Below are 19,057 nucleotides of genomic sequence, written 5' to 3'. Positions count from 1 at the left end.
TAACATACTGACATTTGTAATGTTCACAAATGCCCTTAGTCACTCATGTAGGTATACAAAGCTAAGATTCATCAAAGTAATTAAAGTTGATTTCTGCAAGCATATACCATTATAATGGACTCTATCCAATGCATATTACTGATATATCAAATCATTTTGTAATAATGTTTTTATGATGGTAAAGAAGTAGCTAACTTTAAGTGATATTTGAGTGCGTTATTTTTTTTTATTTCTACCCAAGACAATATTTTTACGAAATTAATTGCATTCAACTACTTTGAAACTAATCCAGTGCTAAGCGATCCTTCTTATGTGTGTGGTTCATGATGTTTACTTGATATTAGTTTCTCTCTTTAAACTGACGTTATTGACCACATTGTTAGTTGTTTAATGAGCTGATTAAAGTATATGTTGTTTACGGACACATTGTGTCTCTGCGGACAAGATTTGATTATACTGAATCTACTGAAGATAGTTTTTTCGGCTAAGTATATCTTTATTGTTTTTCCTTTTCTGTCATTAGATTTCATCATTCCATCAATACTATGATATATGAGATTAGGTTGATCAACACTGAGTAAACTTGATTGATAATTGATTCATTAAGCAGTGTCTCTATTATTTTACCCAACCCTTAAATGCAGGCATAAGGACAATTGTTGTTTTGAAACAAAGAGTATGTCCTGTTAACGTTCATATTTATTATACACTCGAAAACTATTTAGCCATGGGAATATGGATTTCATCATGCTCGTATATCTGCATGTCCAACCATAATCATATTCATTTCTGAAACGAATCCCTCATGCCAAGCTGGTTTCGGGAGACACCATTTTCGATCTAAACATTTTGAAAAATGGATAAAGTATGAATCTTCATAGAAGGAATTTGACTCTGAAGGGCAAAGACACTGTGTGGAAACACTGGACCAGTGCAGTTCGCTGTAACCTATGTCATCAGATGACAATTAGACACAATCTGGCTGAAAGCTTAATTACAATGCTTTATTTGTTATGGTGTTATCAGGCAAGCTTATAGGATTGACCCAACCATACAAATGTGTGGGTTTATATGTACATATGTATTTAATTTATTACATTTATACGCTCACACGTTGGAAATTAAAATGGATATAATAAAATGATCACAAATATAAGTTTCAAAGTGAAGAATATATTTATTTTGTTGTTTGTTTTATTCTTCCCTTTTGTACCATATGCTCCATTACTATTATTAATATTAAAATTACCCACTGTGTGCATGTGTACTTGTGACAACATATACGATCGCGAATCTGCTTATGGATCTTTTCATAACTGAAATTCAGTGTACTTTTGTCACTGCACGCAAAGGTTTTCATACCTTCGTCCTACAACGTCACATACATGCGAACTTCAGTAGGAAATTGTTTAGGATAGCAAAGTGTAGCGTGCAATATCAACTCCGATTCATCAATTGATCTCGCGACAAGATTGAATTTTTTCTCCCTTGAAATAATATATAGTACATATAAGCTTCATAGATCAATTGTAGGCAAGGATGCAGATTCTGTTTTTCTAACCATGTATATGTTATAGAATCACTGTAAATACTTAGAATAGTATGCATATACATTATGAGAGCTCCAAAATACTATAAAATATAGCATTTAATTCCTGAATATTTGAGGTAATATATTTTAACTTCGCAAGCATGACTTAGATTTATTATTATTATTATTATTATTATTATTATTATTATTATTATTGCCAGAATCAAGGTATCCGTTAAATCCGTTAAAACACATTATAATATCAATCTGTACCTGCCAAAATGCTATAAAGTTTCATTAGTAACCTTCTTCTTTCACAATCGCAAAACACAACACAACCTCTTTGAAAACACTTTTAAGGTTTTGTGCAGGCCCCAAAAGCAATATCCTTCTCAGGGGTAAAGAATGCATCTTTTAAACGTTGGGTTGGCAAAACAGATAAAATTGTTTATAATTTTTTAAAATGTTTTTTACTCTGAATTTGTTTTAAAATGATTTCATTAAATCAAGTTACACTATTGTTAGCATTGCATGATGAAAGTAATAGAGAAATAAGTATGGGGTCCAATGTGATGTTAGCTCATCCCCCCTTATCAACGCACCCACACAAAATCCTTCGGGCAGTGCATGTTTACCATTTCAGAACCATAACCAAGAAACGTATATTTATTACGCCCATTGATGTGGTTATATGTTTATTCAGATCACAATTATACATTTTAAGAAGGATATATCAAATTTAGTTTAGATATAAAAATCATGCCTTCCGAAATATGTACCTTGCTAATGAAAACATTACACCCTTTCTGACAGTTTTTACCGTCCTTGTTTGCCAAGAACGAATAAGATTTAATGAGTATTGTTGTGGCACGGATATGTAGGGAGCACTGCAAACATGGCTAAAAATCAGTTCTCCTGACATAATTCAAGACACTATGTTTACTTCCTGGTGATTTCACACGAATGTAGTTCCAGTGGATAGTTAGTTTATATTAGGCCATATTTTTGTACTGAATGAAATCTTTGTGGCATGACGCGTTGGCTTATTCATACTTAATTTAACCTCTCAAACATGCTAGTGATTCATTATTATTATCACGTATGAATTACCATACAATCAAACAGTTACAATGTGTATATTTTTAAATTATCTCAGATAATTTTTTATTGAATTTCAGAATGAAATATTTTTTCCCACAACACTTTCATGTATGGTATATAAGTTGTATAGTTCTTCCTATATGAATTACAGTCGCTGTTTATATACATAGTTATATACTACAACAACAGATTGAAAAAAGGAAAACTATATAATAAACCAGTCTTACGGGATCTAAAAGGTATTCAAAACTATCAGATAATTTAAAACTGTGAAAAGATTTTTTTTTAAATGAAAACAAACATGCTTATACCTCCACTTTATTACTTGGATGTAACCAAAATAAACATGACGTAAGTTTAACCCCAATAAAACCTGTTTATTTTCAAGTTTGCATAAGACATTGCCTGACTGAGTGCAGCATTGTAGCAGAAGTTTAAACCACTTTCTTCTGCATGATTCTAATTTAAGTAGTATTAAGTAGTATTAATTTCTATAATAACAAAGGTTAACTGATGCTACAAAATATACCAAAAATGTTCGAACAGGTCATTCCAATTAAATTTGTACAATTGGTTATATGTTCCACATGCGCAAATGAAGCTTTGGAAATCAAACATGCATATTTTGTAGATGATATCGATTCTAAATGCACAAATATTGCTTACCATTTGCATTGGAAATACTCTAATATAGTATTTATTTCATTCACTTAGGTTGATGTAACATTGCTTGTGTGTGTCACTATGTCATATGTCAAAAACACGTCATATCCTTGCATACGTGATGCAAATTGAACATCTACATGCCTTGCATCTTTCCACTGTTGAAAAATATGTATTGGTCACATATGGTATAGCCATTGCGAGATTCTTGTTTTCAATTTATAAGAAAATTCATTTTGCTTGTAATTCTGCCTTTGAAATCAGAAACTTTACTTAAAATTATACCAAAATTAAATTGATGAATGTTTGTTCTGTTGGAGAAACATTTTGTGCTATAAATTATCTTTTATTATAACTGTAAGTTTAAAGCATTTGTATATACTTTAAGAAAGATATATCAAATTGAGTTTTGGGTTGTCCAACGAAAGTGGTCTTATAAATGCACCCTTGCTGACCACACTGGTGCCTTTGCGGTTAAGGCGTTCGCCTCGGATACGCGATGTCTTCGGAACGATCACCGGTATAGCCATACCAAAGACTTACAAAAATGGTACTAACAGCATTTTTCTGGTATCCATTTATAGTTTCTATTGTGGCCAAAGTCGGTACAGAAGTTACAGACTGGAAGTAGATATCACTGATTCGGATGAACAAGCATTCATTTATTCATATTAACACAATATAGTCATTGGCAAACTATGTAAATCGGTCCTGATGCCATGTGATAGGAACAACACATTCTTTTTAAACTCATCTCTAATGTAATAAAAAGAAATGGCAGGTAAATGTTCATATTTCCTTGAGATCTATGAAGATCTGGGAGTAGCAATCCCGTTTTTGGTCAAAGAGATAGGTTCAACTAATTATTTTTAAAGATATTTGGACCGACTAGAGCATTGAAATTCACCTGCAAAACAGTTTGTTTTAACTGCTACGTGCATTTCCAATGAATCCTTGGAGTGTATGTATTTCTTCTTTAGACAAACACATAGCACACACAACTGAACAAAATACAATCGTGGGACTAACAACACTAACTCGCTTAAAGAAAACATACATTTACTCCTCCTAGCACACTTGACTCAGAGGCAAAAAGAAGATAAACATTCTTTATTGATTTATAGAAAGCAATTCAATTAATACACAAATCACACAATTATGTATAGGTATGTTTGAAATATATACTTGTGGTCACAAATCTGTCTACAAAGTAAGCAAACGTATATTAATCCCCGAATAGAGGTTAAACTAACATTATATATATATATATATATATATATATATATATATATATATATATATATATATATATATATATATATATATTTTCTTGTAAAATGTAAATAATACAAACATAAAAAATTATAAGAGGACTACCGGAAATATTTAGTTACTTTTGTACCAAACTTAATAATGTATATTAAAATTCAGAAAAGAAACATATTAAGCAATGCTTTCAATCGTACATTTTAGTTTAACAGGACAACTGAAGATATCCCGTAGCAGAAGAAGTAAAGTTATCATTTGTGTCACACTGGTCTAATTTTGTTTCTTTTAAACAATTAATACTTTTTCGACATTTGACTTTATAACATTCTGTTTTATTCTTAGTTAAAAACTTTAAAACGTCTAAGACGTAAAACCTCCGGACTGTTGGAAAATTGCACAAAATCTAATATCAAAAATATATAAAACTTAATATGCATATAGCCAATAACTATGTCCCTCCTCTGAGAGAATAGCCATTGAGACAATATTTAGAAATATAAATCAAGCACAGTGGGTCTTATTTGAGACCCTGATGCATGTAAGCAATAGTTTGCAAGACTAATTTACATTTTAGAGAAATAAGTCATTTGGACCGTTGACAAGTATGTCATGCGAATGTTAGATCATACTATTTTGTGCATGCGACATTCTCTTTGTTAACAACCTCAGCCAAGTCAGTAAAACTACAACTACGATGTAAACTAATACAACTTCTACCACTACTAATACTACTACTACAACTACTACTGCTACTACTATTACTACTACTACTACTACTACTAATAATAATAATACTAACAACAATAATAACATAAATATGCTGCATTTGATAATGTGAAGCAAATGCACTAATCGCTGGATTACACCATGACTCTTGCCAGATAAGCTGTTATTAGTATTTAACTCTACATATATATAATGAGTATAGAGTTACTTGATGCATTTGATACCACTTTATATGCATATCTTTTATCATTAAACAAAGAGCAACCAGATAGCAATAAGCTAGTTTTTTATCAACAATCTCAACTGTATTCGCTTGAAGTGGCAATGCTAACTTGTGAATAATAAAACTAGTCTAGATAACCTGAATGTATCAGATAATAATAAAAAAGCAAATATTACTAAGAGCTTTGACCTTAAATTGTATGTCCTGCGTCAGATTGGTGTTGTGTGTTACAGTGTTTAATCATATTTTGATTTTATTTGAGTGGAAATTTATTTCGATCATTACATAACGACTATGATGGGCTTCTATAATATTGACACAGTTTGAACATAATAAAATAAAATATCTGGAAATGACTATTATTATGATGTGGCTTGTGACATGTTGTCACATTGCATTGTGCAATGCAATTATAATATCCAAATTTGGTTTTTAAATGGCATTAGCAAAGTTTTGCAAAAGGTTAGAGCAATGATTCATTTGTGCGTGCAGTGACTGGAAAATCTTTAGTTCGTCATTGTTCAGATATAAGTCAGCTTCCATGCGTAGTATCAATGCACGCGTTGAAGCTATTGTACACAGAGTATCATTCTTGAATTTAGTAAGCCATTGAAAATAATGGCTTGTAAAGGAATCGGTTATGTAGAGTTGTAGATGATTGTCTGAGATGAGTATATCAATGAATTGTTTGGTCAGTTTAGTCATCTTTTTGATATTCCTTTTCTTGGTGTTAGCAACTCGATTAATAGCCCAGACTAGTCCTGGAATTAGACCAACCACAAGAACAATAAGCCCAACAGTTATCCAAATGGGAGACGAGGCAACAACGATCGCAATGCCCTTGCGAGATATTTCAGTTTCATCTGAACTCGGGTTGTCACTCGGATCTGACCACTTGTCACTTTGGTCTGAACGTTCTTTCAAGCTGAAACCGAGATCGAGACCATTTAAGTTACTGATTCTCAAGTCAATTTCATATTGCATTTCTTTGCACATATCTGTAATCCTGACCGATGCCTCTTTTAATGGTCCATCTTCTGTTGCTGCCCACTCCAACATAGCATCTTGAAACCGTGCACTGATTAGTTTAGGTCCAGCTTCTTCCACATTACTAAGTTCGGCAGCACAGTCGGTCCAGTCAAAGTGTTTCCTCTGCACTTCTTCACTTTTTAAATACTCTTCCAGGTTTTGTAATAGCGCTTTCTCTTCTTTAACAATGGCTGACTGAACATCACTGCACTATACAAAATTAAATATAATGATAAAAATAACATTAATGACTATAGTTTATGCATTGCTGCATATTTCCTTTTTTATATTTCTTTATCTTGAACTTTATACCACTTTGAATACAACATTTCTTCAATCGTCTCACGCAGCTTAAGACATATTACAATAACATTGTCAGGCTTAAATCTTGTATCAAGCAGTGTTTGGGATTTCCAACACATTACACGTGCACATAGTACATTTATGACAAGATTAAAACTTTCAAGATGCACTCGTAATATTAATGATACTAATAGTTATTGCAGGAATGGCATACAAAGTATTTACGCCCCTGTCCTGTATTCTAACCCTAGAATTTAATTTTGTCTAATACACTGACGCTATCCAAAGAATGTATACTAGTTCCTTCAAATGCATGTGCAAGAAGAAAAATCAAGGAGTCCCGAGATAATGTTTTAAATTGCATGTGTCTGAGAAATATAAGGGTACTAACAAAATGAAAATTATGGAGGCACAATGACTGCATATTATGCTACTTTGTTTTGATGAACAAACGTTTTAGAAATATCGAATAAGCCCATCGACTAGTGTAAAACTATTTGAATTTACAAAACTGTTGTATGTGATGCATTCCTCTGTAAGTTGGAAAGATGTTAGATGCAAGCTAATATATGACAAAGTTCAACTTCAATGTGATATGTCAAGACTAAAACAACAAATGTATGAATATGTCAATACAGCATAGTAAATATAGAACATGATTATGACAGAATTTGTCGTTTGGAGATGGCAAAGAAGCTCTACGATACTTTGCAATTGACACCCAGAAAGAGTTTGTTGCTTTTTCTATTCCTTCAATGTTTAGTCGGCCATTATGGCGCTAGTTAAATTATGAAACTAACATATAGAAAAGCTAAGGAACAACGCAAGTGCAAAATAGAGTTATTATCTTCATGGTCTTTTTGAAAAACCTGGGACGGAATTTAATACTAGGAGTGACATATTATATAGAGATCATTTTTAATGGCGTCAGCTTTTACAAAACTCTTATGAATTTCTAGATTAAATTAAGTGACCAATTCGTTCAATTTTAATTGATGAACTTCTTAAACGCACTTTGTGCAGAGTCTAATGAAACTAGCGAAGATCACCGAGCCCCATTTTCTATGCAAGACATTGCACAATAGTGTGTTCAATAATGTGTTCAAATAATCGTTCAAAAACAAACCAATTTTGACTTCTCTTATGAGCAACGTTTTGTGGCTTTCCTAGACTTTTATGATCACATATTAGCAATGTCCGTCACCCACCAGCCCAAAATTGGCTGAAATCATTCACAATTGTTCTCCAAAAACATAGATGAGGGATTTAGAGCATGATGTCAGGTAAAATGTACATTCTATTTTGCAGCATCCAGTATGCTGTTTTAGTTTTCTACTTATGTGATTATCTACAGTTCACTTATTACTTATTTTACTTATTAAACACATTTAATGTATCCTATCCTTCACAAGTGTATAAACACAGAAAATGTATTCCAGTTGTTTCCACAATGCTTATACTTTCAACGATAGGCTGTATTTTCTTCTTGAACGCCCGTCCATATTTAATTCATGTGTCGTTAAATCAGGAACAATTTATGTATTGTCAATAAAAGATTGAAGAGGATACGTTGTGAGTTAGTACACTAAAATTAATGGCTTGTCAGGCCGAGCACTGGTTTTGCACATTATTGTAAAAAGGGATCATAGCACAATACTATAAAGCCCCTACCAAACAAATATGTGTCCAAAAAGTATCCCCATGGTCTATTAAGGGCATATTAAATATCCTTAGGTTAGGTGGTTTGAAACGTATATTTCAGGATCAAAAAGGCACATAATTGTATCACTAATCGGTGTTATCGAGATTATTATTATCATTAATTGTTGTTATTATTATTGTCATTATTATTTTTTAATATTTTAATATTATTTTTCTTATTATTATTATTATTATTATTATTATTATTATTATTATTATTATTATTATTATTGTCGTTGTTATTGTTGTTGTTACTATTGTTGTCGTGTTTAATATTTTTTCTTCATAATCTGCAAGACTGGTTGTTTACTTGTACAACTCAGGTTATTCAATATCTCATATACAGTTTGGACGAACAGTTAATTCACGTTACTATTATTGTTGTTCTTAATATTTATTTTTGCATTATCTGCAAGGGAGGTTGTTTACTTGAAAACTTAAGAATATTCAATATCTCATATATAGTTTGGATGCACGTTTGAAACAAATATCCTTTAATCTTATATATTCTTCTGTATGTCAGAATGTTCACACACTAGCAAGAACAGTAAGTTCCAATAAACAGAACATCCTAATTAGTGGTGATCGGATACACAGCGACTATGTGAAGCTTTGAGCAAATCTATATTGATAATTACGAATAACAAATGCTGAGGGGAACACATAACCATATATTTACATTGATGACACATTACATAACATTTTGCAGCTGAAAAAGGCAATTTATTACAAAAAAAAGTAAATAAAATAAGCTTGAAGCAAAAACAAACGACCAACCGAGGAAAAAGAAAAGTATGACGCCACGTCAAGAACAAACGTTAGTCGGGTAAGATAGTGTTCTGCTCATGGAAACAGCCTTTAAACCTTTTGATGTGCATTGCAGTGTAGATATTTACTTGTCACAAGGGAATATTCTGAATAAAGACTGCTTTCTGCTCAATGTTTAAAGAAACAAAATAGTATTATTATATTGCATGCCTCTGTCTAGTTGTTTTGAGGTACAGATGAAACTCTCCAACGTTCATTGAATAAATAAAACATTTGGGCAATTCATAATCCAAAATTCTAATATATCTCTGAAATGTCTTGCCCAGCATAGATTGTTCTGTGCCCTGTGTATTTTATATGGCAAACTTGTTTTCGTAGTATATTTGTGGAACAAAGAAGTGATGTTATCTGAAAAGGATACATATGGTAAACTTAGAGTTAATATGTTCATGCTGTTAAACCGTTAGATTCTCCTTCTCTACCAGTGGGATATAAATAGTGCTGCAGACTCCACAGCATTCCTCTGCTTCAGTATATTTCTCCACACATTACACAAAGATTCGCAAATACAACTTGCTAATGTCCGTAGAGTAAGGTCAAAGTCAAAATTTGCTTAAGAAAATTGAATTTAGTCGCTGTATCTTGACGTTGTAAAAATATTAATGTTAAAGCAATTAACCTGCATTGTATGTACAATGAACTGCTTCTTGTCAAGTCTGTTATAAAGTACGCATTATGTTTGCCTCATAGGAGATATGTATACGCTAACTCAATGTATCGCACACTATGAAACAAAAAATAAGATTTAGGGAAAACTACTAAAATTGTCATGTTAATAAGTTTTGTTTAACACAACTTAGTGTTAGCTTCAAGCTAGACAGTGTATGCCAATATATCCGATGAACCTAAACTTTGATAAAGCATCAGACAGACTATACATTAAGTTTCGAATTCGGGATGAACATTTGTATTGTTTATTATTTTTCATTTAAATGTAACAACTAGCTATATAACTCATAAAAGAGTTTCTTGTTTTGGGAAGAGAGAGTGGGCAAAGGTACATTCAGAGTATAATAATATCGCTTAATAGCTAGATCGATCCCTATACAACAGCCCAAACTAGCATATGTGTGTTCTTTGGAAAGACAAATAGATACATTTTTGGCTTCAAACAGTCATGGAAAAGATATGATACGTGTTACAATGATATATTTAATTTAATATCCATCCAATAGCATAAGCAGTTCCATATGTCGATTGAATGTCTCTTTTAATCTGCATTTTTTGTTCTCTCTCTCTCTCTCTCTCTCTCTCTCTCTCTCTCTCTCTAATTACTCTCTCTTTCTCTTTGTTTCTCTATGTCAGTAGTGTTAAACCAATGATGACAAGTAATGTTTAACACCTCACTTTTCAAGAGTATAAATTTCAAGGTTGAAGTAATGATTTCGAATTAACAGCTGATATGTATTTTTTGACAAGTTCTAAATACTCTTCCACACAATTAGGAATACTTTATTAGCGTCGGCATCATGAAATAGGCTGCATATTGATAATGTTATTCACTCTGTACATTAGAGTGGATGTTTAGACCTGTTTAAATATAAGTTCACAAGTGCACCTTCTACTTGGAAACCAAATGTACTCGAATGAGAAAGATTACAACTTTATTTTTAATGAACGGTGTTTATCTCGTAACTAATATAGATTATATATTTCGGTTCTCAAGTAAGTTTTAGATTTTAAACTGTCGTATTACTTTGTCGCATATAAAATGTGTCAACATGGTCTTGATACAACTATATAAGGCGCAGATATTTTATCTTCTTCATTAAACGTAAGCCAAAATGGCATGTTTTTTTCTGTTTTAGTATAGACTACAGCAAAATATAGAAGTCTATTTCCCATCTGTGTAAACATTTAAGCAAGAGATTCGTGAATACGCTCTAAACAGCAAACGTAGGCTTCACAATTAATACCCATCAGCCACTATTAGCAAACAAATTTCCAAACATTCACAGTTTTGATTTTATCTGTGAATGTTTTATTTTTACAGCGGAATAACCACAGTTTTATGTTGAATTGTAAGTTTGGTTAGTTCACCATATGTTAGACTGGTTTATGTCTGGTATTTTACTTAACAAGTTATAATCATGTTACAGGCAACTTTATACCAGGAAAACAATAACAATCGATAATGTCATTTTAATTTTAGTTTATAGTTTAGATATAGTTTCATACATACATTTAAACTATGAAACATGTGCACATCTTTCTCGATATTGTTTTAATAAACTGCTCTTAGCACTTTAACACAAAACGTATGTCATAATTTAAACGATATTACGTCATACTAGTAATATACCTAATTAGAAAGAAATTTGGATAAGGCCAAGAAAGTTGCCCTTATTCAATATAGCCATTTTCTAGGGTGAAGCAGTCATGGATAATAATAAAGTGATGGTTGCGATGTGGTTTAGTAATGTATGTTGAAGAGAAGTGAGTCGGAGGCATATGGACAACAATTTTGGAAGTGTAAAACGAAACTAGACAGATCCAGGTCGAATTCATTCAAGATAAAAAGAGCAATGATATGATAAGTTAATGCTTAGACAAGTAGGTTGGTCAAGACTATCATGACCCCAGATAACTCATTTGGATTAAAGCGTTGAAGTATTGTGCCCAACGTGATGGTGAGACCTATCGTGATATGAATAATATGGAACAGCTATACGTGCTCCTCGTACAACAGACCAGATGATTTGTTATTAATTCACAATTTTTTTTTATCTCAATAGGTCTTCCACTCAGGAGTTGTTTAATGTAAAAGGCAATTTCAGTCTCATGCAAGCACTTTTATATCTGAAACGTTTGGAAATCAAGTTATTGTTAAGAATGATCAAAACTCATTATCGCGTCCTAAGTGCATCTATTGCAGGAAGAAAGGGCAGGATATTTATGAATGCTATGGATTGAAAATTAGGCAGCATATTAAGACAGATCTCTTCAAAATTATCATATTTCTAAGAGACAAAAGTCACGGTTATGTACTGAAATCAATACACCTGTTAGATCAAACAAACCACATTAAAATGTATAATGCAGAAATACGAACAATGTAAAATGGTTTTATATCACGAATTAGTGATTCTCTAAGTCCTATATGTACTAAAATATTAAAAGAGCAACAAGTTAAACGATTCTTTGATGATCAAGTACTTTCCCTTTTCCCAGAGTGTAGAGTGAGGCTTGGTTAACGTTCTTCTCCATTGTGTAATCTCCGTTTCTTTTCTATTCGGAACAGTGCCGCTTTAACCCATCGAAGGTATTCATCTCTTAACCAGGTAATGACCTAGCTCAAGATAAGGTTGTAGTTAATCCACGTGTTACTGACACGATTTGTTTGGACCAGAATGTCGATCCAAATGAACACTAAACCCTTGAATTATATCCAACCGTTGCAGTTGCTAATTCTATGGAGACGAAAACTTTTGAAAATGGTGTTTATCAACAATATATTCCTTTAATTGACACATTTCCTAGTCGGGCTTTTCATGCCGTTACTTTTGCTTCAGGATTGATCAATATAGAGGCGTAGCTCACCATGTTCATCATTTTCTTACTTATTCTCTTTATTCTAAGCCGGGTGAAAAGCGATAATTACATATTATCGAGCAAGAACAAGATCCTGAGGTCCACTCATTTCAGAGAGTTAGGAAACACAAAGCTACCTTAGAACCGATATTCTTTGATAAAATGGGGTGCTCGAGAGCAAATTGGGTTCAACTGAGGTACTCGATGTTCACAAATAATCAGTACGAAAAATAATTTCCCATTTCGTAAAGACAACATTATCTTAGTATACTCCATGAAACACCTTTAGCTGCTCACGTGATCTTAATTCAATTGTTTTGGCAGAGCATAAAGCATGCTGTTCGGAAATAGTGTAGATCTTGCCACAATTGTCAAATGTTACAACAATCCAGTCAGAAGATTCCAAAGGCTCATCTGCAAATTATTACTGCATTTGACGAGCCATCAATTAAAGAAATGGAATAATGTTTCGGTCCATTACCTAAGACCAGGTCAGAAATGAAATTACGGAATGAGAGAACTAAAATGAAAAGAAGTTTAAAGCCTGGAGATACATTTCGGCTCTATTATCAATACCTTCAAATCCTCTTCAGGCAAGTTATTATATTCCTCAAACAGTCGAAGCAAGTGGGTGACTTATATAATTAACGCTCCTCGGAAGCGAAGAAAAAAGTTGACCATATAAATATGTTAATGGAATATGTTGATACAAATATCCTGTTATTCATTTAGTCAATTTAGTTTTACATCTCCCTTACTGTGAGGACTGAAGCACTGCAATGCAATTCGGCTGTAGTGACTTTGGTGTAACTATAATTTGGAAGTATTGAATGATCAGACGAGAAAGTTCTTCATCTGTAGCCATAGGAAACGAATGTACAATAGCAGGTATTGTTTTACAATGAACACTTGTTTCCAGCAATTCCATCACAGAGAAATAAAGCTGTCATGACTTCAATATTGTAGGTTCCACCTCTGTGAGATAGCATCCACACATAATAAACCATCTCAACTAGGAATGTTTGTAAACATATATGCGCTTTTCTCTGCAGAATGATTTCATAGAAGCAAGTGAATGTCATTGGAGTTCACCATGTACTATTTCACCGAAACCAGATAATGCTCAACGCATTTGCCCAGATTAAAGAACTTTGAACAGTGCAACCAAATCCAATTCATTTCCGTAGCTAAGAATCGATGACTGCATTGTCAAAATTGGAAATGCAAAATATGTCACCACATTTGAATTCTCAAATGATTCTGTCAAATTCCACTTGACATAATGGGCCACGGAAATGTCGCCAGATTAACTCTAATTCGATTTATCACTATACAGTCAAACCTTATGGGGCGAATATTTGCCTTTTACTTGTCAGACGTTTAACAAACATGCTTACATTTGGTATAGATAATTTTGACGACCACACGGATTACGTCATCATCTATAACGTCAGCTGGAAGGATGACATTGGGACCATTTGGAAATTCCTTGATAATCTCATTGTTGCACGTTTTACAATTAACTAAAGCAGAGGTGTTTACCCTGCTTGAGTTAAATATATAGGACATAGTGGGGGGCAGGGATCAGTTAAACCAACACATGATTATGATAAGTGACATGCCTTGTTTAAGACTGCAATTCTTTGAGCTCCGAATTTCAGTCAATCATGAGTACTGAAGTTCTAATTCAAGGAGACATCTATGGTGTAAATCATCCAGTTTGCAATTGTTTGAAAATAAACTTAAATTTCACCAGATAAAGTATTTTGAACAAAATGAATATAAGGCTACGTTATTGTCTGTGCAATACTTTGAAGTGTATATTACCTCAGTTCCTTCTCCGATTTGTATGTTCAGTGATCAAAAAGCTCTTACTTTCATTGGCAAGAAGAAAAACAAAATTTATAGAGTATTCTGGTGAACTTTGATGCTGAAGGAATACACAGGCACATAAAGGGAATATTTAATCTAATTGCAGACGAATTTTCTTTTTATATAGTGTATAGCCTTTCTACAAGTAACTTCATATCGTTGAATATAAAAAAGTGCATTTTTGTCATAGAAGAGTTTTATCTGGATTAATATAAATTTACCGTAGAGATCATCCATACATCATTTTGATAGATTTAATGATTTTTCGTAAAGGTTTCAACGTTCTTTTCAATATGTACCTGCAGTAATAGTACATTCTACTGATAACGAATGTTGCATCGGAGATGGAATAAACCCATGTGGTTGTAATGGATTTGTTTATATTATATCCATTTCAATCTCCGTTTAACTTTTATGTTCTTCATTATTTTAGTCATGTCATTCACATTATGTTTTCCAGCAAGTGTGAAAAAGTGTTATTGTTCACGGACAACATTTTGTTCAAGACCGCAGTACCAATGCGTAATTCGACCTGTTGACGCTTATTCATTTTCTAGCCATTTAGTGGGGAAAACATTACTTATTGTATATTATTTGTATAGCATTACTTTGCATTCGATTTTTGATACACCGTTCATGTCATGTTGTATATTTTTATATTTTCATTCGTGGCAATAAAATATTTGTATTATGTTGATTCATTCAATCAAGTAGTACTTTCAACAATTAGTTCGATTTCCTTATCGTGACCTTTATTGTATTATACGAATTTAATATTAGATGCATTTAATATATTCCATGGTGCCTCATTGGCGTAGAAAACGTCCAAGCAAACAGGGAAACTGTGGCATGGGATGTTGGTGTGAGACGAGAAGGACCAAAGTAAAAACGTATATTTAATGGCAGGGGGATACATAACTACAACCGGGTTGGGACGCAAAATGTCTTGTTGTGCCACTGAGCTGCATTCAAGAACAAACCCTCGCTTTTGTATATTATATGTATGGCAGATTATATTTTAGTTTCTGTGCAAGCATTACTTTTAATTTGAGTGTTAATTTGTTCGTATTCCATTTACGTAGAACATTCTTTCCCAGCAGATGAACATTTGAAACAGCCTCTCTCCAAATTTTAAACCTAAATTTCAATTCGTTTCATGTTTGAATTAAGACACATATTGGGGTGATGCTTAATGTTGATAGTGGTATTGTGTAATATGCTAATGCACTTCATGAATGAATATTTATTGGATGTAGGAGAAGGTTAATACACATAAATTAAAAGATAACATTAAACCTCAAAGTTAGGTGAAGTGACATGTCTTATTTATTACATCTACTTGCAATGTCTTAATACTATTAACATTATAAACTACTTCATCAAACAAGCGAATTTATGCAGCATTATTCATGGCAAGGCCGTCCATATCTTCGCACCAATTGGTATGTACACAGACGTCGTGAGGTGTGCAATAACAAAATAAAATATAGCTTTTATAAATGGTGATGTTGATAAACCTCAGTGAGGATATGCTGTGCATGGATTATTTTAATTTCAGTAATACAGGGATTATACATGAAATAAGGTTGCAGTAAATTATATAAATTCCAAACTTAAGTCATGTAATTAAATCAATGTATATGTATGTATGTATGTATGTATGTATCTATATATATATATATATATATATATATATATATATATATATATATATATATATATATATATATATATATATATATATATATATATATATATATATATATATATATATATATATATATCAAGTGAAACACAATACCTTTACAATTTATTTTAAACGATTTATGGGGTAGATGGAAAATACCCAGGATGAATAACAAAACAAATGTATCTAATTCATTACTTGATAGTGAAAGTATCATGGAGCTCAAACAATTAAAACCAATCTGTAACATTATTGGTCTTACTTAATATTACTAAAGAACTGTCGAGATAAATAATATTATAATCTTAAAGTAAAATAAACAATAAAAAATGATAGAATGTTTCCGGTGGAGGTTATATTCTATAAAATTATTATATGGTTATTTTAACAAAGGTTTAGATCGATAATAAGAAAGATATGTTGGTATTTCATGTTCTGTACCCTGTGGTAAATATACCAGCAAAGCCGCCACTGAGTTAAATGTTCCGTTTTTCAACCGATTATTTTCTTTGCTTCAATATGCGATGATTAATTGATGAAAATAAAACAGAATTAAGTTAAGTATGGGGAAAAAATTTCTTTCTGATCGAATTTATAGAATTAGTTTTTATAGTAATGTGGTGAGGAATGTGCATGTTACCGATAAACATGATCCAAAATATGTGATATGTTAGGTTTTCTATTTTAATTAACTATTTTAAGAAATTCGACGTCTGACTTTGCCAAAAAAACTCCAATAAGTATTCGCTAATCGCTTAATTTAATTATAATCCCAATATTAAAGTTAAGGTAGTTACTAAGTCTATCGATACGACTGACAGTTCCTCATTACCTATTACGAAAGAAGTCTAACGACGAAAAGGTGGTTGTTAAGATGGAACTCAGATACACGAGGATGACATTAGTGGAACAGACGTTTTGTAATATACATTTACCTTTGAGCCTTGCTAATGCAATTTTAGTAGACTGCATGTGTTTAGCAGTATTAATTCTTTTTTTAGAAAACAAATGACAGACCTTGTAACTATGTTGTATTCAAGAGACCTAATGATACCAGGTGAAACTAAATTAGATCCGGTAGATAAACGAAAGTCTAGTTGATACACATATTATAACTCTTTAATTATATGTATGTTAAATGACAAAACGACAATATGCACCTATATGGGATGCATTACAATTAACACAAGCATTATGCAGATTTTCCCGACACTTTTGGAATGATTTTTAGTTCTTTATTAAAATTATAATCTTTCTGGATTTGCAAAGAGTACATTTTTATATGCTGTTTATATAGGATTCTTATGAATAAATAATCATACTAAAATTACTGCAATTAGGTGCTTCGACTCGTCATTGAATTAGTATATTTTTGTATTAGATAAGTCACTGGTTTATCTTTGTTTTAATATAAAACAATTACAATGGTCAATAGTCTGAATAAATCTAGTCAGTAACATTTGTATAATTGTTATGTTCAACGTTCTAGTTCAGGTCATAGAGAACACTGCAAACGCACTACTAAAATAGTTGGGAATTAATGCAGTGCTTAACAATATGGTCAAGGGTTTGTGATTGTGTTCACTGCAGTAGGTACAACATGTCATATAGAACTGTTATTGCCACCTTCACATCGACCATTGGTAAAGTGAACTAAATATTGATCTAACAAATGCAAGAAGAGAAGTGATGTAGAATCGTAGTACCTTTCAACTGGCACACGGACTTCGGAGCAAACAAGGTTTTCAAATGACGATCAAATAATACCGAAATCGAAATGGTCGAGGCTTACGCATTTCTACATACCATTATTTTCATCTTTAAATTGACGACAATTTACAAATATGTAGAATACTATACATACCCTTTCTAACTCTTTGGTAGCAAGATCAAGTTCATTTCTTGCCCTTTCCAATTCGAGTTGAACGTTCTCTTTCGATTGTCCAGCTACATTCATCCTCGCTTTAATAAATCCCTGCAGCTCCGATACGAAAGTGCGAATCCATCTTTAAGTGAAATATAAGATCATGAACTCATCGGAATAACATATAGCACATGAATATTTGTATAATAATTTAGATTTTACATCTGACCAGATATTGCGGGGAATATTGCAGTTGATACTAGGAAGGCACAAATGAATCTCTCCTGACAAAAACAAACATGTAAAGAACTGAATTATTACCAGTACGTATAATTATTTTAATTGCGATACTGTTTTCATCTCGTGTTCCATCTAACAGAGAAAGGCAAATAGCACTTATAGTCAGACAAGTGAATAGATATAGAATATGAGAATCCTTGAGAGTGTGAGTAAATGAGGGAATGAGTAGATGAGGAGAAAGAAATTAAACAAATCTAGAGATGGAATGATTAATAAAGCATTCTAATAAGCAATTCATATTTTAGCTTTTGACACTGGATTAGAAAACATGAGAATCATACTCTCTAACATGACACATCAAAATAAGCACACGGATATCTTCTGGAACTGCCATCAAGCAAAGTACAATTTGTTTGTGTTTTTGGGATTCCTAAAATACAAAGAATAATGATTGTATTATGTTTAGGTACTTTATTTCGGTTTGAATTT

General features: G+C 32.3%; 1 protein-coding gene across 3 annotated transcripts in view; it reads right to left on the bottom strand.

Annotated features, from left to right (window-relative positions):
• Window positions 1–4,390: 4,390 nt before the first annotated feature.
• Window positions 4,391–19,057, bottom strand: part of LOC149786591 (uncharacterized) — a 95,083-nt gene continuing 80,416 nt past the window's right edge. For all 3 annotated transcript variants that reach the window (XM_089977091.1, XM_089977090.1, XM_089977092.1), the window contains 2 exons: window positions 18,329–18,470; window positions 4,391–6,752 (listed from right to left, as the gene is read on the bottom strand). In XM_089977091.1, the coding sequence (XP_089833217.1) occupies window positions 5,946–6,752; window positions 18,329–18,470 (949 nt within the window). In that variant the 3' untranslated portion in view covers window positions 4,391–5,945. The remainder of the gene's footprint in view (window positions 6,753–18,328; window positions 18,471–19,057) is intronic.

This window comes from Sinohyriopsis cumingii, chromosome 12 (genome assembly GCF_028554795.1).
Source record: "Sinohyriopsis cumingii isolate HCF-2022 chromosome 12, ASM2855479v2, whole genome shotgun sequence".
NCBI lineage: Eukaryota > Metazoa > Mollusca > Bivalvia > Unionida > Unionidae > Sinohyriopsis > Sinohyriopsis cumingii.
The sequence above is the reverse complement of the archived record's forward strand: the minus strand, read 5'-3'. Positions and strand labels throughout refer to the sequence as shown.